General features: G+C 39.1%; 1 protein-coding gene across 1 annotated transcript; it reads right to left on the bottom strand.

Annotated features, from left to right (window-relative positions):
- Positions 1 to 119: 119 nt before the first annotated feature.
- On the bottom strand, positions 120 to 10894 carry LOC149500509 (monocarboxylate transporter 9). The gene is made up of 6 exons (XM_089736237.1): positions 10695 to 10894; positions 6567 to 7681; positions 6020 to 6490; positions 3673 to 3888; positions 2782 to 3067; positions 120 to 1175 (listed from the first exon to the last, which is right to left on the bottom strand). The coding sequence occupies exons 2-6, from the start codon at positions 7632 to 7634 to the stop codon at positions 1009 to 1011; spliced, it is 2208 nt and encodes a 735-aa protein (XP_089592363.1). The 5' UTR covers positions 7635 to 7681; positions 10695 to 10894; the 3' UTR covers positions 120 to 1008.
- Positions 10895 to 21457: the final 10563 nt, after the last annotated feature.

Raw genomic sequence — 21457 nt, 5'->3', positions numbered from 1 at the left:
CCCTTTACCGGTGGCTGGTTGTCACAAGCCACTTCAACGCAGCAGTTTTCTAATGTTAATTGACTTCGAGGTGACCAAAGTGGAATACCTCTCAAAGTGGAAAAATATTAAATACTTCGTTTTTTTTGTAAATCAACTTTAATTACCAATCAACGCTACAGAATACAAATAAGTACTACAAAATAGAGGTCTGGACATATACTTATATAAAACATATAAGAGCTCTCGGATATTGTTGTTATTGTAGTCCTAGGGCACACCGCTGGTACATAGGGCCCTCACAAGTCGTCTCCACTTGACCCTGGCCTGTCTTGCTTCTTGACATCACTCCTCCAGGACACGTCGGCAGTCCTCATCTTACTCTCCACGGTGCGTCGCCAAGTATGTACAGGGCGAACAGGTCTTTTCCTACCACGCGGCTACCACTCAAATGCGATTGATGTCGGACATAAGACATTAGTAACTAAACAACACAAATATGTACAAACTACACCAGTAATACTTTTTTTATTGTCCGTGCAGGCAGGCGAGCATACGGCCCACCTGATGCTGGTGGTCACCGTCGCCCATGGACGTCAGCAATGCCAGGGGCAGAACCAGGCCAGCCACATAAACCAACTATTTGTAAATCATTACACCGTGGAGATATTAATACGTTAATGTAAGCTTATGTACTAAATCGAATCGAATACATAATAACTGTATTTATCACAGAGAACATTTACATGTCCCAAATACGTAATAGAAAAAAATATAACAATTAAACATGGGAGTGACGACTAATTTCGCATTCACAATGACTATTGTCGGCCTATTGTTGTTTGACAGAAGCATGATTCAGACAACGGGCCTACGTTACACTTCGATTTTAAAATTACGTTAAAAGACAATGTCCAGATAATACTCTTTTTTCAAAGAATCTGCCTTGCCGGTCTTCCGAGCGTCTGAGCAACGGAGCAGCGATGAAGACATTAAAATTCAACTAAACTTGGAACTAAGTTCGTCTTTTCAGACATTCACCACCTCCGTTGACTCTTTGAGTAGAGGCGCAGCCCCACACATCCTCTTGTCTTTGGTGTAAGGGATGACTCCTACACATAGTCCTGATACCACCAGCCACACTCCGCCCACGTAGAATGTGAGGTCCCAGGCACCGGTCAAGTCGTACAACAAACCTGTGAAACATTGAACGTTCGTAAGCAATATTTGAACTGTACACGAGGACCAGAATAATGGAACGTGCTGGAGTTTTATGTGGCTACCGAAGACCATAGGCAGCGGGCGAAGAAGCCGTGAGCCGTGTCGTTTGTTTCGGTTGCCTGTGACAGTTAAGCAATTCGCGGCGGCCAAGTTACTCTATCCGTGTCGCGCCGCTTTGTTAAACTAGCGTTCTGACGCCACCTAAAGATACATACAGTTCTAAGTCGTGAAGATCGAAACCTCACCAGATGGGCCGTCCGCTTATTTACAAACTTATGCTTTATATAATAATAAAAAAGAAAAATACTGTTATGTTGTGTCCTAAGTTTTTCGTAATCCATCTATCTTATTATCTTATTATATGTCAATATGAGAAGTAATGATATTTTGACTATTTCTTCTTAGCATTAGACATATAAAAGACATTCACAATCTGGAGAATGCAAATTATAATACGATTTTTTCAAATATTGTTTTTTTCCTAAGTATTTCATAACATAAAATAAATTGCATCATTCTCGCACGCACTTACTTATCTCAAAAGCATGTTTGCACGTGTACTAAGAGATAAGATCTTTAACTAATTGTTTAGGTGTTATTCGTAGACCTAAATATTAAAAGAGATAGGATGATGGGTGATACATTTTTAAATTCAGTAAGAATTTGTTAGAATAGTAATTATGTTAGTGTGTTCCTATAAAACAATCAAATAAAATTTTGGGATAAGTTTTAACTGGTGGTATTCTATTTTATTCTAATCTATCAGCCCACAGACGTCTAGTGCTGGACATAGACCTTTCCCAAGGCTCGCCACAAAGACCGGTCCTGTGCTGTCTGCATCCAGCGGATCCCCGCGAGCCTCAATAGGACGTCGGTCCATCTTGTGTGTGGGAGGCCTACCCTCGCTACGTCTTCCGTTACACGATCGCCACTTAAGAACCTTTCGGCCCCAACGGTCATTATTTCTATGAGCAATGTGCAATGGATAAATATTATAAAAAGACAATTATTGTCAAATTTTCTTTTATTGATGTAAGTCTTTATAGACCCATTGAAATTGTAATAGCTTCAGAACCGATTCGGAATCTCACTTACGAAATATTCAAGTTATGTAAGCTGGCATATATCGAAGTCGTCGTGGCCTAAGGGATAAGACGTCCGGTGCATTCGTATCTAGCGATGCACCGGTGTTCGAATGCCGCAGGCGGGTACCAATTTTTCTAATGAAATACGTACCAAATTTTTACGATTGATTTCCACGATAACATCTTGTAATAAAAATCAAACCCACAAAATAATAATTTGCGTAATTACTGGTGGTAGGACGTCTTGTGAGTCAACAAGGGTAGGTTCCACCACCCCGTCTATTTTTGCCATGAAGCAGTAATGCAGTTCGGTCTGAAGGGTGGGGTAGCCGTTGTAACTTTACCGAGACCATAGAACTCGTATCTCAAGGTGGGTGGCGACATTTACGTTGTAGATTTCTATAGGCTCCAGTAACCACTTAACACCAGGTAGGCTGTGAGCTCGTCGACCCGCTTAAAACAATAAAAAATAAATTTAAATAGTTAATCAACTCACCGCCTAGAGGTGGGCCGACCAGATGACCGATGCCTTGACTGAGCAGGATAAGACCATAGGCCACGGTAAAATGATCAATGGGCATGAGCTCCATCAAGATCGTCGGAGTGTAGGAGTAAGAGCTGGCAAATGATAGGCCGAAAACCGTGGAGATCACAGTCAGCGCCCAATAGTTGGTGATGAAGAGGGGATAGGCCGCAACGGAGAAGCCGCAGATAATGAGGCAGACCGCGTATGTCTTGGTGACGTTGATCCATGGCTGATCTCCAGCCCAACCGAGAGCCACCTAAAATTTTACAAATCAATTGTAATGCCAAAATTGAAGATTTTATTGGAGCTTGCCTGCTAGGTACCACCATGTCTATTCCTGCCGTTAAGCAGGGGATCGGAGAACCGTTACATTACACAATTGAGACTTCTCACATCTGAAGGTTATTTATTTATTTATTAGACACACAATACACATTACAAGCTAAAAAGATACACAAAAAATAACAACAGGTAAAAAAAAAAAAAACTGGCTTCCAAAACATAAGCCATGCGCGCACGACTAAGCAAGGCAAATGTGGTGAATTTGTACACACAATGGTGCTGATTTTGTAACTACACTTGAGACCTTAGAGCTCATTTCTCAAGGTGGGTGACGGCATTTACGTTGTAGATGCTTAAGGGCTCCAGTAACCACTTAACACCAGGTGGGCTGAGAGCTCGTCCACCCATCTAAGCAATAAAAAAAATACAATGGCGCTGGATTTGTACACGTTGCTGTATGGGTTTCAAGGTCGATGGCAGTATCCACGTTGTAATATCTGTGGACTCCGGCACCAACTAGATACCAAGTCAGCTGTGAGCTCCTTTGCCCAAGTATAGCAATAAAACAGGTTAACTTACAATTCCAATACTGCTAGCGACTCCAATGATACTGATCATCGTAGCACCACCGTCCATCCTTTGGCTCGACATGTAGGAGTTAAGAAAGAAGTAAGGAACAATGAACCACACTGAGAGGATGAGGGAGGAGAGGTTAAACATCAAGAAATGGAACTCCGTGAACATTCGGAAGTCGAATGTAGATTTGAGGACGCTAACGAAGCGGTCGTACCATTCCTGGAAGGAGATGAAGAAAATTATGACGTATTTTGATATTGTCTTACATTTTGAAAAAATAATCTTATTAGTAAAAATTATTATCACATAAATGATTTTCTTAGGGACGACATTAAAAATAAATGGATTTTTTAATTAATTGGTGGAATTATGGATGAACTAATGGTAAATTATATAATATTACAAGCTGTACCCGTCCGCTTCGCTGGGCATTTAAAATTAACATTATTATTTCTCACCCCCACAAAGATTCACATCATTAACGCCCCTGCAACTGGTGTAGGGAGTCCAACACTCATATAAATATTAGCCTATCCATTAAGTACATGTATATTATACATGGATACCAAGTTTCAAGTCAATCGGATGCATGGTTCAGTAGTTATAACGGAACATCCGTAAAAACCACTGTAGATTTATATATTAATATAGATAATATCTTGCACTGCACTACAATTCGCATCTAAAATAATGACAAAGCATACACGCTGCTTTTAACTTATGGAATAACTCATTTTGACTAGGTATGCTTAGCGAATAAATGATTTCTTTCTTTCTTTCTTCTTTTTATGTTGGTATTGTATCCAGGACTGAAACTGATTTATTGAGCCGCTCGATATTGTGACTTAATACAATTCGATTCGATTAGTTCACTCGTCTCCATATGGAGGTAGGTGCCTCCTGGTGAAACTGGAAAGTACCAGTACAGTACACCAGTAATCCTTCAATCATAAAAAAAAAAAGATAGGTGTCATGGTCTAAGTGATAATAAGATGCCCGGTGTACTCATAAGGAGTGATGCGACGGTACCATGCGTTTTTTATGCTTACCTAATAAAGCATTATATGTGAAGGTATTTTTAGGAACAAGTACATATTTAATTTCAAAGAATTTTGCCTTTTACGTCATTTGAATTTAATCTATACTATCATACTACAACTTCAAATCCCGCAAATACTAATTTTACTAATGAAAATACTAATTATCTCTCATATTCACGAATGACTACCACGATGAAGGATTAATATCGTGTAATAAAAATCAAACCCCCAAAAAATTTCATTTGCGTAAACATACCATTGCGACATAGATTTCAAGTCTTTTCATTTGGCATTCACGTTGTGGTGTCTATGGACTCTTATAACCAATTATCACCAGGTAGACAGTGAGCTCTTCCACCCGTCCATGCAATTAATGAACAGGAAAGACATTTTGACGCTTCGTGTACATTTTACATATCGACGCTTGAAAGGCAAACGTGACTAAGCGACAATGCGTGAACTTTACAGTAAACTAATTTAAAGTTGAAATTAATTTAAAATATACCTGAGAAATACCTGAAAAAAAAATCCATTTTAACGAATCTAGCTGTAGGATTGAAATTATTTTAATAGACCTAAAAATATATATTTTTTGCGCTTCGAATATGGTTATTGCCTATCATTTATGTGTAAAGCAGTTATTGTCGCTTAGTAACGTTTGCCTTTCAAGCGTTGATATGTAATATTGAATGTATTGAAACAATAAGGACAATTAAGCGAGAAACGTTCAAAATGTTACAGATAATGACGTGGGCATCACTATTCTTAGCTTCATTGAATTGACTGGAATGTGTTCTCCACTAGCCATATATTTATGATGCCTACAGCAATATTGTCTTATAATAAATAATAGTTTAAAAAAACTAACAAAATATGCTTTTATAGATGATCTAACTAAAAAATAGAAAATAAATTTTAATGAAATTGAATTAAAAATACTGTAAGAAAAAATGATTTTATTGTAAAAAAGCGTGAGGTGCATGGTATCAGTAGTTATAACTCAGTCAGTAGTTACAGTATTTTTAATTCAAATTTATTAAAATTTATTTTCTATTTTTTAGTTGATTTTCAATTGTATCAATTTTTTTTTTAATTTTTTTTTATATTGAATTGTCATCGGTCCTTAATAAGAATACCTTACCTTTATAATTACCTTATAAATTTTCAGTTAATCCGACGTTTTGAAGGGGGTCAAAATCATATTCAAAGATTCCGTTACATACTAACATACACACGTCTGAAGCTAATAAAAGCGTATTAAAAAGTAATAATATCTTCATCGATATAAAGAAATAGAGGCATTCACTCACTGACTCATCATCCGACTCCGAATCCGTTGTATTCTTGTACATGTCCGGCAACGAAGCAGCCCTCAGCCGGTAGCGCTGGATACTCATCATGGCCCCGCGTCGCATCATCGTGTTCCTGTATAGTGGCACATCTCTCAAATAATGGTGGTCCATAGATATTTGTCTGAACCAATTCTGTTGCGGTGGCACGGTTTTGGATTGATGCTTTGCATTATCTTTGGCCTTATTCGTTTCTTTTGAGGTTTTTTTCTTATCTTCGCTATTGTGAGCGTTGGATCCAGACGCTTTAAGATCTATAGCCTGTATTTCAACTGGGATTACAGCTGCTTCTGTGACGACATCCGCAGTTGGAGATTCAACGCTTAGACTGGCTTCAGATTTCCTCCTTGCAATTAAGTCAGGATAATTGTTTACTATTATATTGTAAATTTTCTTATTGTGCATTAATTTTTCCATTACTTCTGGCGGTACCTACACAAAAAATAGGTTGGTAGTCGAATAAGCAAGAGTAAATAGTATTTAAGAGTTAAACCTTTTTGTATCATACCTTTTCTTTTTGCTGAATGAATGTCGGCAGCTGTATCGCCGAATGCATTCTCTTATAAGATTGCTCAACATTAGCTTGTGTTGTGTTCTCCAACTCTTCAGCTTCGGCTATACTAGAAGCCAAGGTTGCTAGTATATATTCAGGACTTTGACCGCTCTCAAGCAAAGATTTGATTTCATCGGCTCCAAGAAACAATGAATCTTGACTCGAGGCTCTCGATGAAAGACTAGCAGACCTAGACTTCGATCTGGACGCTCTTCTTTCTCTTTCCTGTTTAATTATAAGCCACTCTGGATCTCTCATCAGAGCGCCGCAGACGCACATGTTCAACAACGTTCCAGCAAGCAATATTATTGTGCTTCTCCAATCGTAGAGTTCCAAAAAGTAGCTGGTCATCGGCGAATAAAGCAGCGTCCCAAAACCAACACCACATGACGCTAACGAAACGGCCAGATTCCTTCTTTTGTCGAACCAAAAGGCTACAGACACCACTGCGGTTACGTACATAATCCCCATAGCCAAACCGCTTATGAACCCATACGTCAAACACAGCATGCCGATCGAGTTACTCACAGCTGCTAACAGAAATCCTACCGTTGACAGCAGCCCGGCAATTATAGTCATAACTCGACAGCCATATCTGTCGACCAAAGCACTCATTACCGGTCCCGCTAGTAGCGGAGTGGCTATAAACAGGCTTCCTATTAATGAAGTCTTTGATTGTGTAGTGTTGAAATAGCTGGTCAACCTTTCGTGGAGTAGTCCGAAAGAGAAGGCGAGACCATCAGCGCAGGCGGAGACAAGGAACGCCGAAGCCACTACCACCCAACCCCAGCCACCGTCAGGTATCTTTCTTGCTGTGACTGCATCCCTACGTGTGATCTTTTCATCATCAAGTCCTTCAAATTTTACTTTTTCAAGCAGCGCTTCAGGCTCTGTTTCCTTAGTGTACTGCGCTACGACATCATGATCAAGACGATCGTTAGCATTGTTGATAACCCTGTTATTACTAACTATTTTACTGTTTTTTTCGGTTGGTTCTCCACCGGTACCGTCTGTTTCAACCATTTTTATAATAATTCAAACTATGTAGCTGAAGCCTGCGGATCTGAGATCTGCAACAATGTAATTTCATTTAAGGCTCTTCCAAATTAAATAGTGACGAAAATTGTGAATCGTTCGAAATAGGAACTTTAACAATTAACATACAATTTCAAATATAACATAATGTGATGGCGTTACATAGCGTGACGGACTGATTTAATTTTCATCTCAGAACAAGGTCCGAAGCTTTAATTCTGAATTATATAAAATAAACTTTAAAATTTAGGTGTCAAAGTTGCGTTTTGCATTCCCGCAAACGTGTCCTTGTATTTAGCGGTTCGTATTCACGATTAATACATAATAATAATATCATTAGTCATCCGTGAGTGACAACGAAAACTAAGTAATACGAGTATTATGTTTAGATAATAAATTAACTCGTCATTTTTAGATCTTCCATGATATAGCAGCTGAAGGTCGTAAGGAGCTACTGCGTCAATAGAATTTATTGTTTATCACAAACATGATAAGTTTTAAATCGGATGAGCATGTTCTAGTTATGTTTTGTTTTTCTATTGCTATTAGTTAGTGGATATTGAAATCCTCGAGCAGGTATCAATATTTCATTAAATACATTTCTAAAACGTGTTCACGTATGATTTGCACGTTGAAGAGTGTAGTGTGCTTAGAACGAGTTTTTTAACGTTCTCGATAGCGTAAAAGTTAACTCAAAATTTGTATGGAGTTGGAACGTTTGCCTACGTTTGCCACTAGGGGACAATGTATTATATAAATATTTGCGTAATTACTAGTGTACACTATGCACACATTGCATTTGTCCCCGCAAATTGTAATTAGTTACAACCATTCTGTCTATTTCGGTCAATTCAAAGCTTAATTAACATTACTATTACGATTTTATCTCGGGTATGATGTTTCCGTGCTACTATCTCCAATGTTTTCGACAGTTCACAGTTTTCATGGTCACAACGGGCGAATCTCGTCTCGATTAAACCATAAAACTAGTTGTGATTATGTATACGACTTCAAGGAATCGAATAAGAAAGCAGCATTATAAGTTTTTGAGAATCGTGAACAATAAAAACCATTTCCGTGACAACAAATTATAAAGCATTCGAATTAACATAATTAAAATAAAAATGCGAGTTAATACTATTGTACTTTTAATTCTACAGTTTTCAGAACTATTACTGTAAGTACGGTCTGCATAAACTGCTACGGAGATTTTAGACAAGCGTTGAAAACGAAAATCAAAGTTTAAATATCTTGCGTTTTGCCTATGTAGGTATATATATGCTAGTATATGTATATATATCGAGAGGTTATACTAGCTTTACCGGATTTGTAGGTGAGCTCACGGAGCTCAGCCTGGTGAATTTGCTAACACTGGCCTTAGCAAGGGCAGTGCTTTGCTGAATCTACGAGCGGATCGGAATCTGGTGGTAGGACCTCTTGTGAGTCCGCACAGGTAGGTACCACCACCCTGCCTATTTCTGCCGTGAAGCAGTAATGCGTTTCGGTTTGAAGGGTGGGGCAGCCGTTGTAACTATACTGAGACCTTAGAACTTATATCATATATATCATATCTCAAGGTGGGTGGCGCATTTACGTCATAGATGTCTATGGGCTCGAGTAACCACTTAACACCAGGTGAGCTATGAGCTTGTCCACCCATCTAAGCAATAAAAAAAAACGCTATCCACTGAGAAGATATTTAAATCTGCAACTTCCTAAGAACGCTCGCTCTGAATTATTATGTAAATTTATGCATCGTTCGTATTAGATCAGAATCAGCTGATCTCGCTGTCAATGCGACTTTTATTCCTCATTTGAGTGTATAAACGTGTTTAATAAAAATAAAATAAAACACTCAGATGCGGAATAAAATCATCTTATCTATACTAATATTATAAAGAGGAAAGATTTGTTTGTTTGTTTGTTTCGAATAGGCTCCGAAACTACTGGACCGATTTGAAAAATTCTTTTTCCATTAGAAGCCGACATTGTCCCTGATGAACATAGGCTACTTTTTTTTATTTATTTTTTATTTTTTGTTTCATGTGTGTTTTAATGTTTCCGAAGCGAAGCGAGGGCGGGTCGCTAGTGCCTTCATAAGTTGAAGATAAAAGTTTACCGAGGATGACATAATATAGATAATATGCTTACTACATTAAATTAGAGAGTTTATCACATAGATAATAAGTTAAAATAAAACAAATTTACATTTTGAAGTTTTTGTATATTTTTTTAATAGTTCCCACTGGCCCTTAGCATATGGATTAAACTGTTTTTTATTTCCTACCTAAGCTTATGGCCTTGAGAGGCTATGTCAGCGTAACCCTAACGTGTGAGCTCTCGGGGCTCAAACCTGACGACGTTGGTACCACTAACCCAAGCAAGTGCAGTGCTTCGCAGAATCTACCACCGGATCGGAAACGCGACCCACTGAGAAAATCCGGCGAGGAACTCAGCGGGCAACTGTGACTGTCTGTCTGTCTATTGATAATACATGACATTAATGTTAAGGCCAACAGAGTGTCATCCGCGGGGAAGCGCTTCACGTGCTTACTTTGTTATGGACGAAACTGTTTTATTCTGTAATAACCACTGTACCGATGCAATTAAAACTTCAATCTTATATCTAGAGGTAAATACGATTGATATTGCAATGTTTTTTTTTTTATAAAGGAAGAATTAATGGTGGTTTCGGGACACCCTAGCTTTACCAGGACAGGTGGGCGAGCAAAGGCTCAGTTCGTAGGGCTTGGCGTGTCTGTTAGCTCCGATATAGCCGCATATCTTCAAGGTGGCTGGGAGTTTGGAGACTCATATCCGCTAAAAAAATGTTTAGCGTTGGCTATCATCACAGGCTATCATATATGCACCACAAGATAATTGACAAAAAAATAACCTGACATTTTTAAATTAACCTTGCGTTTTATTCACAAGTTCAGATAACATTCGAACTGTCCGCCAAGATCCTTCCTTTATAGTTTCCTAAATCCTGACACCAGCGCATTAATAAAATGGCCATTTTAAATTAACAACTACCATATAACTTACCATTAAGGTAAATTTTCCATGTCAGGGTTACACGTTCCCACACTCCAAACAATTGATGTTTTTTCAACGGTCCGTTTTTCAAAAATTATTTTAATAACACATTGTTTGATTTCGTACACATTACTTTAGCATTTCAATCTATTTGTTTATTTAAATGTTATTAACTAAAATCGTTGTAACACGTACAGACAGAAACGCGTTCGGCGTCGCTCTGAGCCGGCTATGGTTTTAGGGACGTCGCGACATCGGCTGTTACTCTTAATTTATCACCTATTTATTGTTAAAAAAAATCTCACAATTTATCGATTCACTTTTGTTGGATACTTTTAAGTGACCGAGCGGTTTCTTTGCTACCATATGCCACCACCTTTCCGAGCAGGCATACGGCCCACCTGATGGTAAGTGGTTACCGTCGCCCATAGACGTCAGCAATGCCAGGGGCAGAGCCAAGTCGCGGCCTACATCATCATTATCTTGAGATATTTGACAGTTTTTTAGTGAAGTTTATAGATTTTGTTTGCTCATGTGGTGTTCGCATGAGGCAGGGAGAGGTAGTAGTAAATCATCACCACTTCCCAATTTTAAGGGTTCATCTTAATTCCTTGTTGATAATATTTAATCTTGGACGGAGTTGTTTTAAATAATTCATCAGCAAAGGTTATTTTTAAAATTTGAGAAATATGTAGTGTATTTGCTACAATAGATAATAGTTCGTAAAAGGTTGGTGTCCTGACAAGGATTATAGAGTCCATGTGGCTTGGGGTCCGGGTTACTTGTCCACTAGCCACTAGGACTATTGGAAAATGAGCCCTTGATATTGGATGTCGTCTGTCAATGCGAGAAATGCAATTAATAAGAAAAAATATCTTCTTTTAAGGAACTACGGCGTAATCAGAAGATTGAGGTTATTAGACCGCCCGATATCTCAGCTTATCAGGCCGGAGGTGGTTAATCCAAGTAGTGGTGTCAAAGGTGTCACCACCAGTTAGATTTAGAAAATATAGTAAACAAGGTAGGCAGCGGCGTGGCTCTGCCCCTAGCATTGCTGACGTCCATGGGCGATGGTAACCACTCACCATCAGATGGGCCGTATGCTCGTCTGCCTATAAGGGCAATAAAAAAAACTTTACTGCTTTCCAATATTATTCTCGTAAGTAGCTACGACCTTAACTAGTAGTATTAGGTAGTATTCAAATTAGTCTCTCTATCTAATAAGTATTACAATGTCCGATGACGTCATTTTTCAAGTCCAGTAACCTTTATAACCTCTTGCAAATTTATTAAACCGTTTTTAGACAGAACTCATCCGGCGGCAGACGTGTCGTGCTCGTGTTGTTATCATTTATCATGATTTTTACCATTTCACTTTTTTATTTTAAGTTTTTTATTTTACTTTATTCTGAATGCCTCGAATAAAGTTCCCATATATTTAAAAAACAACACACCCGCCGTTCTATACTCTGTATCTACGCTTTGTGTCTAGATCTAAGCTCTTGAGAGCAAATAGTGTCTAGTCTGGAAGGCGCCAGCCACGCGTCACTCTCGGCCACTCAACCTATTATAAGTTTTATAGCCGTCAGAACTTGTATGTAATGTGAATAATGAAATTGCATTGGGTGAAGGAAGCAGACAGTTCTTATTTGTCAAAATTGCCGCCAAATTTTAACAGAATACAGCAGTTTGGCGCCAAAGTAAAGAGGTTACAGTACAGACTCGAATATTGTTATTGGTTATTTTATGATTTAGAAACCAGCTACATATGATTAGTTCTAAAGAAAATTAGAATTATTCCACGTTATGTTTTAAATGTAGCAATAGGTAGTCTATACTATCTATACTAATATTATAAAGAGGAAAGATTTGTTTTTTTGTTTGTATTGAAGAGGCTCTGAAACTACTTAACCGATTTGAAAAATTCTTTCACTCTTTGGAAGCTGCTCTATTTCTGAGTGACATAGGCTATAATCTTTTTTGAAAAAAGTTAGGGATCCTTACTAAAACTTCATAGGACCCAAGGTGTAAAAAAATTACCTAAAATATTCTTTACATCGCGTGCCCTGCGAAAACTATTTATTTATACTAATATTATAAAGAGGAAAGATTTGTTTGTTTGTTTGTTTCGAATAGGCTCCGAAACTACTGGACCGATTTGAAAAATTCTTTTTCCATTAGAAGCTGACATTGTCCCTGATGAACATAGGCTACTTTTTTTAATTTTAATTTTATTTTATTTTTTTGGTTTCATGTGTGTTTTAATGTTTCCGAAGCGAAGCGAGGGCGGGTCGCTAGTGATAGAATAAAATAATGTACTACGACTTTGTAGAAAACATTAGTATTTACAAAAAGTGTCGCGGCGGCATATGTCTAATATAGTTTTGGCACAATGTGTTATTTTATTTAAAAAAATAAAACAGCGTCAAATATCGTTGAAATTTTTGTTAAAAACGCGAGCGCAGCCGGAGCGGGCCGCTATTAAAAATATAATGGATGGCTTAACGGTAGCTACTATAGAGCACAAGAATGACAGATTTTTGAATTAGAACTTTCGACAGATGCCTGAATCACGATAACAACATTTGCAAGAAAAGTTGTGCATTTGCAAAGTAAGCATGTATACAAGTACCGATCAATAATATTCAGAGCATCGGTCTAAGGAGCAATTTCACGTGCTCGATGGAAGATCTTTCCTTCGTCGTTCCCTCCAAAATGGTTATAATCTAATAACCATCAATTGTAACTATTTTTAATACTACTAGCTATGAGTACAATGAACACACCTAGTGTGAAATGTTTACCAAAGTCCATAGATCCCACAACTTAAGCACTACCATCCAACACGGGACGCTTTTAACGGTTGTCCCATCTTTCAAACGGAAACGCTTTACTGCTTGGCGCCCGAAATAGGCAATGCGATATTTTTTTGTGGTTTTAACTTGTTCCTCCATTTACGAATTTAAGTCGTCGTGGCCTAACGGTTACGACGTCCGGTGCATTCGTATCTAGCGATGCACCGGTGTTCGAACCCCGCAGGCGGGTACCAATTTTTCTAATTAAATACGTACTTAACAAATGTTCACGATTGACTTCCACGGTGAAGGAATAACATCGTGTAATAAAAATCAAACCCGCAAAATTATAATTTGCGTAATTACTGGTGGTAGGACCTCTTGTGAGTCCGCACGGGTAGGTACCACCGCCCCGCCTATTTCTGCCATGAAGCAGTAATGCGTTTAGGTTTGACGGGTGGGGCAGCCGTTGTAACTATACTGAGACCTTAGAACTCATATCTCAAGGTGGGTGGCGGCATTTAATCACTCAACACCAGGCTGTGAGCTCGTCCACCCATCTATGGTATAAAATAAAAACCCTGAACTCCAGCCAGTTCCATCATTCTGGTCCTCGTTAACGTTTCAAATACTCCTTGTAGGTTTAACGACGAGCTTAAGGTAGGTTTAAGTCGGGTTTGATCTACGCCACGCGAAGCCTATGTCACTCCTCACTTACGCGTACTCTTTTGCTTTGTTGCGATCTATTGCTTGGGCCTATTTTCTAATATTGTTCTTCGACTTCCTACCGCTTTATCTGTGCCTTCTGTCTGTGATTGGGAATAAACTGTCTACCCTATCACGGACTCGTTATTGTGCCTGGTGATCCTAAAATCTATTAACAACCCAAACGACTTCCAAACTCCTTACGAACGTTCAATGTTTCAGAGGTTTACTGTACGACTTGACTGATACTTGGGACCGCACATTCTACATGGGCAGAATATGGCCGGTGGTACCAGAACTATATGAAAAATCGACTAACAACATAAACTGATCAATTTACTTATTGAATACTTTGCTAAAACTTTTACGTCAGGAGTTTTCCAACAAAGATCCACTATAAAAGTTATTGATTATTTAAAATTTAAATTACATATTTCAATTCTATTGTAATTATTTTACAAGGTATAATGATCAATTAACGATATAAATGAACTATCACATATCGTACTAAGAACATGCTATGTTCAACAAATAATTTATTAAAATACTCTGTTAGCTTCCTATAATTTAATTAGGTATCTCATATTTTATTCCTCTAAAAATATGTTTTATTTAATGGTAATTAATAATATTTGAAAACCTATCCAAGCATTATATTAAAGCATATACCTAGGTACAGGTAGGTTCTAAGCTTGAGTTTTGTTAAAGATCCAGTGGAGTTAAATGGAATAAAAGAAAAACACTTCAATTCCCAGTGAAAATTCAAACGATGAAGATTATTCTATTGTAATGTTAAATAATCGCGAATCTTAAATGTATGGTTATGATTACAGTAATGGCGTTTGGCGTTGCTTCAATATCGGTTCAATGAACTTCTTCTACTTGTATTAAAAATTTAAAACATGGCATTCTGTATAAAAATTTTCAAATTAAATTAGTAACGTATCTTAAGTAAGTAACTTATCTGTGGATATTAATTATTTTATTCCAAAACTTTATTTCAATCTTAACTGTATTAAATGAAGTAATTGCGTTAGTGTAATTCCACGAAATGGCGCCAATTCCGTGAAATGCCCTGGCAAAAGCATACACGGGTTGACACGAGACGAGCGAATTGTTGCGTCGAACGGTTCTGATTGGCGCAATATAATTATTATTTATTCGAAACTACATTAAATGCGTTCCACCAACGCTTCAAGTTTTTTTTTCTTTATTCTTTTTTGTGGCTTAGATGGGTGGACGAGCTCACAGGCCACCTGGTATTAAGTGGTTACTGTAGCCCATAGATATCTACAACGTAAATGCGCCACCCACCTTGAGATATAAGTTCTAAGGTCTCAAGTATGTATAGTTACAACGGGTGCCCCACCCTTCAAACCGAAACGCATTAACTGCTTCACGGCAAAAATAGGCAGGGTGGTGGTACCTACCCGCGCGGACTCACAAGAGGTCCTACCACCAGTCTACAGATTAAGAATTTTTAAAACGTACCCATTAAAATTAATCTAGATAACAGCTAGCCCTTGCATTTGTAAAGCCATTAACCGGTCTAAGTGTGGACTTTGGGATTTCTTTTAAAAGGATAGTACCTAGCAGGGCAGACTCACAACATGGATAATGACATGAACAAGACGTTCATGTCATTATCCATGTTTACATGACAAACAAACGTTTGTCATGTAAACGCGCAAAGTATAGCTAGTCACTACAGTGAACTAGATGTAACTTTCACCGACGCCAACGTGCACGCCGTCCTTGTTTCTGAGAACTGGCTCAAACCTCATCTTCCTTCCGCCGCATACCCCCTACCTGGATTTATTCTAATCCGAAATGATCGGGTGGACAGGAGAGGGGGTGGTGTGGCTATCTATCTCCAAGCCTCCTTTTCTTATAAAGTCATAGCCTCTTCCTCTTCCACGAGTTCCAATTCCGCTGAATACCTTTTCCTTGAGGTTTGGGTCAAGGGAGTCAAAACTTTACTTGGTGTGGTTTATTGTCCTCCCTGTGTTGATTACTTCTCCAGTCTTGACTCAACTCTGGAATCTTTAGGGTCAGATTACGCACACCACATCATCATGGGAGACTTCAACACCGACCTCCTTGTCCCTTTTTCCACTCGTTCCCGAAAACTCCTTGACCTTGTTGAGTCAGTCAGTTTACACATCCTCCCTTTACAAGCCACTCACCACAACATTGAAGGAGAGGATACCTGGCTTGACCTAATACTCACTTCCACTCCCGATCTTGTTCATTCTCACGGTCAGTTTCCTGCTCCTGGTTTCTCCCATCATGACCTCATTTACTTATCCTACGTCCTTAAACCTCCCAAATCCAAGCCTAAGGTTTTGCGCGTGTGTTGTTTTGGTCGCATGGATGGACGCAAGTTGTGTGAGGATGCTGCTAAAATTACTTGGGATGAACTGACGGCAGCTACATCTATTGACGAGAAGGTGACTATATTTAACGCTCAACTCCAGGCACTTTATGACACTCATGCTCCCGTCAGGAAATTCAAGTTGAAACGTCCTCCAGCACCTTGGATGACGAGTGAGGTTCGGATGGCGATGAAGCGTAGGGATCGGGCCTTGGCAAAATTCAGGAGACGCCGCACGGAGGAAAACTGGACATCATTTAAGGTTGCGAGGAATCGGTGTAATCAGATGGTACGGAACGCTAAGCGCCGCCATATTCTCGAAAATATAACCTCCGCTTCTTCAGCTAATATCTGGAAGTTCCTTAAGACTCTGGGTATTGGTAGAGAGAAGAATAAAGACTTCCAGGGGACCGTTGCCTTAGATGACCTTAACAGGCATTTCAGCGCATCTGCCGGCATTGATCATCAAGTCAAAAGTCTCACTATTGAATTTATAGCTGGGTTACCTAAACCAGACATTGACCCCTTCCAATTTTCTCCAATGACTTCAGATGATATTAAAAGGATTATCCTATCCATTAGATCTAATGCTGTTGGTTATGACAAAATCACCCGTCGCATGATTACCACAGCTTTAGATCATCTTATTCTCACCATAACCCACATCATTAATTTCTCCTTTAGTACCAAGATGTTTCCCTCCCAATGGCGTAAGGCTTATGTCATTCCTCTTCCTAAAATACCGAATCCTACCCTTGTTACTCACTTCCGACCTATATCCATACTTCCTTTCCTATCTAAGGTTTTAGAAGCTTGTGCGCACAAACAACTGTCTAACTTTATTCATTCACACAATTTATTGAGTACATTACAGTCTGGTTTCAGACCTTGCCACAGCACTACTACCGCACTCCTTAAAGTGATTGGCGATATTAGAGTAGGTATGGAGGACACAAAGGTTACGGTATTGGTTCTGATAGACTTCTCTAACGCTTTTAATAACGTCAATCACGACATCCTCTTATCCATTCTCTCCCATCTTGGGATGTCATCTGGAGCATTGGATTGGTTCTCGTCCTATCTTCGAGGTCGTCAGCAGTCGATACACATCAACGAGTCTTCGTCTAGTTGGTGTGATCTGCACTCTGGCATTCCTCAAGGCGGCATTCTTTCTCCTCTACTATTTTCAATTTTTATTAATCTCATTACCGAAAATCTTCAATGTGCGTACCATCTATATGCCGATGATTTGCAGCTTTATGCTCAGGCTGGAGTCGATAGTGTGTCTTCGGCAGTTGGAAAAATAAATAACGACCTGTCCTACATTAAATCCTGGTCTGACAGTTTCGGCATAAGCGTGAATCCCGCCAAATGTCAGGCTATTATTGTTGGAAGTCAACGCTTGTTATATCGGTTGGATATGGCATATGTCCCATCGGTTATATATGATGGCTCAACCATCAACTGGTGTTCAGTTGTAAAGGACCTAGGCCTACTTATTGACTCCAGTCTGAGTTGGCGAGCCCAGGTCATCTCCGTGTGTCAGCGAGTTACACTTACACTCCGTATGCTTTACCGCCTGAAGAATTTCCTTCCGCGCGAGACCAAGACAATGCTCGTTCAAACTTTGGTCTTCCCCATGATCGACTATGGTGATGTGTGCTATTTTGACCTGAATGCAGATCTACTCAATAAACTTAACCATCTTCTCAATAACTGCATTCGATTTATTTATAATCTTCGGAAATACGATCACGTATCTTCTTATCGCTCCCAACTCAAATGGCTCCCCATTCGTCAACGCCGTAGCTTGCGTGCTCTCAGTACTCTTTACTCTTTGTTGCACTCCCCAAATCCACCTGCTTATTTAACTACTTCCTTTCAATACTTAGGGTCTGACCACAGCCGAAATCTTCGTTCATCTCACAATCTTCTTCTTCGCTGTCCTCCACATAGTTCTGACTTTTTACACTCTTCATTCACTATTCAGTCTATTCTTCTATGGAATGCGCTCCCACTCAAAATAAGGTCGGCCACTACACGTGAAGCGTTTAAGACGAAGGTTCGAGAACTGTTTCTCAGAGAGTTAGCAGAGTCATCTAATTGATAATATTTGTTTATATATGTTTTTATATGTATATATTTATGATACGTATATGTATATATATATGTATATCTATATATTTATGTATATGTATTTATTTAAGTACGAGTATTTGTATCTATAAATATTATGTATGTTATATTTACACATATTATTATGTTTCAGTAATATCACCTTCACACTACACCTACCAAGCTTCATCTCTGCACTCCCCTAAGGTAGACTGTTAGAGAATGCCTATGGCATTAAGTCCGCCTTTATACTTTATAGTATAAGAAGTTATAAATAAATAAATAAATAAATAAACAAGACGCCTTAACACCAGTTTGCTACCAATACTTTTTCAAGATGACCTCACTACTGAATAGAGCTAGTAACCAATTTGGTAAAGTATTTTGGGCAGTTTGAAAGTAAAAACAGTGAAGAATCGATATTAGTGGTTTGGGAAAAGTCGAAAGAGGGCTATAAATAGATCTTTTAGTGAGCAATCTTAGCACGATGAACCAGGACGCCCAAGACCGATCGCAGCTGCTAGTGTGACGATATACGGTCTCTCTTCCCTTTGAGTAACGAATTAAAGATAAGTAGTCCTAGAGCACATTAACCTGTGAGATTTGTTAGAGGGGGTCTCAAAGATACATATTCGTTTTCTTTTTTTCTTTTTTTCCTACCTAAGCTGATAGATAGCCTTGAGAGGCTATATCAGCGTCGCCTTAACTAGTAAGTGAGCTCACGGGGCTCAAACCTGACGACGTTGCTAACACGAACCCTAGAAAGAGCCGTGCTTCGCAGAATTTACCACCGCGACCGGATCGAAAACGCGACCCACTGAGAAGATCCGGCGAGAAACTCAGTGGGTTGTGTCTGAGGGTTAATTTACTCGTTGAGACTTTTATCGCAAGCGACGGGTTCGACGAGAACGGTGACCGGACATATTCGTATCAACGCATACCTGTTAAGAATTATAGAAAAATATGGAATAAAAAAGGCCATATACGATTTAATTCAAAAGTAATGTTCGTAAAATTATAATACTGAGTATTTGATCTGACTACAGTGACTACATACATCCTGTGACGTAAAGTTAAATAACTCAAGTGTAAATCGAAGACAGACGAAAATTTTGTGCGTTGTATTAATGTCATTCATATCTACGACGATGAAATTGGTAATCAACCAATAATTCTTAGTCAGTGTAACAAATTTTTCTCTGAATCAGTAGCCTTGGCTCCTGCAAAAACCGGAACCGGCGTTTGTTATTGGTTCCCATGAGCTAACGCATTTGAAATTAGATATTATAAATGTTTGTATACATTGTAGCGGTGTTTGTTTAACACGCTTCTATTAATTAAGAGTTCGGTATATAAATACACGCTATTAAGTATAATTGCAGACTGACATGTTCCATTGATTGATGGAAAAATTTAAGATTTAAAGAAGTCTTCCGACTATAAGATATTACTGTGTTGTGTATTAGATGCTTCAATCAGTGATTAAACATTTTTAGGTGAGGTCGCGGGGCTCAAACCAGGAGTGTTGCTAACACTGGCCCTAGCAAGAGCAGTGCTTCGCAGAATTTACCACCGGATCGGAAACGCGACCCACTGAGATGATCCGGGAGCAACTCAGTGGGCTGTGTCTATGGGTTAATTTATTCATCGAGCCCTTCGTCGCAATCGACGGGTACGGCAAGGACGGTGACCGGTGCTTGTGCCTACCTAAAAGCACCGTTAATGGATCGGAAGGATCTGTAATGACGTGTTTTGGGGCGACGTCGACTGTTTACCATTCGGTCCACCGGATCGAGTATAAAACAGGTCCAGCCTGGGATTTGAGAGCCTCCGAAGGAGACCTAACAGCTCAAGGGCAGCAGATTCGCGAATGCCGTAGAGAAATCCAGCGGGACGATGTACAGATTAAGTTTCACATTGAACTGTTTAACGAGTTTGACGAGTACAGTTTCCAGGGTGCCTTATGGTTTTTTTTGTTGCCCGAGCAGGCAGACAAGCATACGGCCCACCTGATGGTAAGTGGTCACCGTCGCTCATAGACGTCAACAATGCCAGGGCAGAGACAAGCCGCTGCCTATCGCTAACTCAGGTTCCTTATGCCTGCTCCTAGTGCAAGTGTCTAGTGACAATATAAGGGGATTGGGCGGATCGGTAAGGATGTGTCTTTGGCGTCTATGGTGACCATAACCCAAAGTGGCGGACAACAAATAATAGAAAAAAAAGTGTTACATGCAATTCCTTTAAAATTTATTCTGACTCCAATGCCCTTTTGCATGTGTTAATCAACCCATTCATGGTCAATTTAATTAAAAGTATACTTCAGTTCAGTTTGCGGTAGGCAGCGGCTTGGCTCTGCCCTTGGCATTGCTGAAGTCCATGGGCGACGGTAACCACTCACCATCAGGTGGGCCGTATGCTCGTCTGCCTACAAAGGCAATAAAAAATAAAAAAAGTTAAATTTCAGTATCGAGTGTTGAATAATCACTATAAACAAAGTCGCTTTCTCTGTCCCTATACATATATGTCTGTCCCTATGTAGGTATGCTTAAATCTTTAAAACTACGCAACGGATTTTGATGCGGTCTTTTTTAATAGATAGAGTGATTGAAGAGGAAAGTTTATATGTATAATAACATCCATTAAATAGTTGGGAAATCAATAATAAATTACAGTTTCCGAAGCGAAGCGAGGGCAGGTCGGTAGTTTTTTTTTAAAACGTATTCAAACTCAAACGACGAGCCAGCGCGTCGCTTGCAGTTTATTAATGTAATGACGTCATGAGA

The sequence above is a fragment of the Bombyx mandarina genome, chromosome 21 (assembly GCF_030267445.1).
Source record: "Bombyx mandarina strain Sakado chromosome 21, ASM3026744v2".
Lineage (NCBI taxonomy): Eukaryota > Metazoa > Arthropoda > Insecta > Lepidoptera > Bombycidae > Bombyx > Bombyx mandarina.
The sequence above is the reverse complement of the archived record's forward strand: the minus strand, read 5'-3'. Positions and strand labels throughout refer to the sequence as shown.

Bases quoted from the DNA above. Each gene is read 5' to 3' on its own strand.
- LOC149500509 (XM_089736237.1), bottom strand. From the start codon at position 7,634: ATGGTTGAAACAGACGGTACCGGTGGAGAACCAACCGAAAAAAACAGT. The intron at 3,068-3,672 runs GTAAGTTAACCT...GTAAAATTTTAG, and splicing joins TCGCTAGCAGTATTGGAATT to GTGGCTCTCGGTTGGGCTGG. The intron at 1,176-2,781 runs GTGAGTTGATTA...AATGTTTCACAG, and splicing joins GGTCGGCCCACCTCTAGGCG to GTTTGTTGTACGACTTGACC.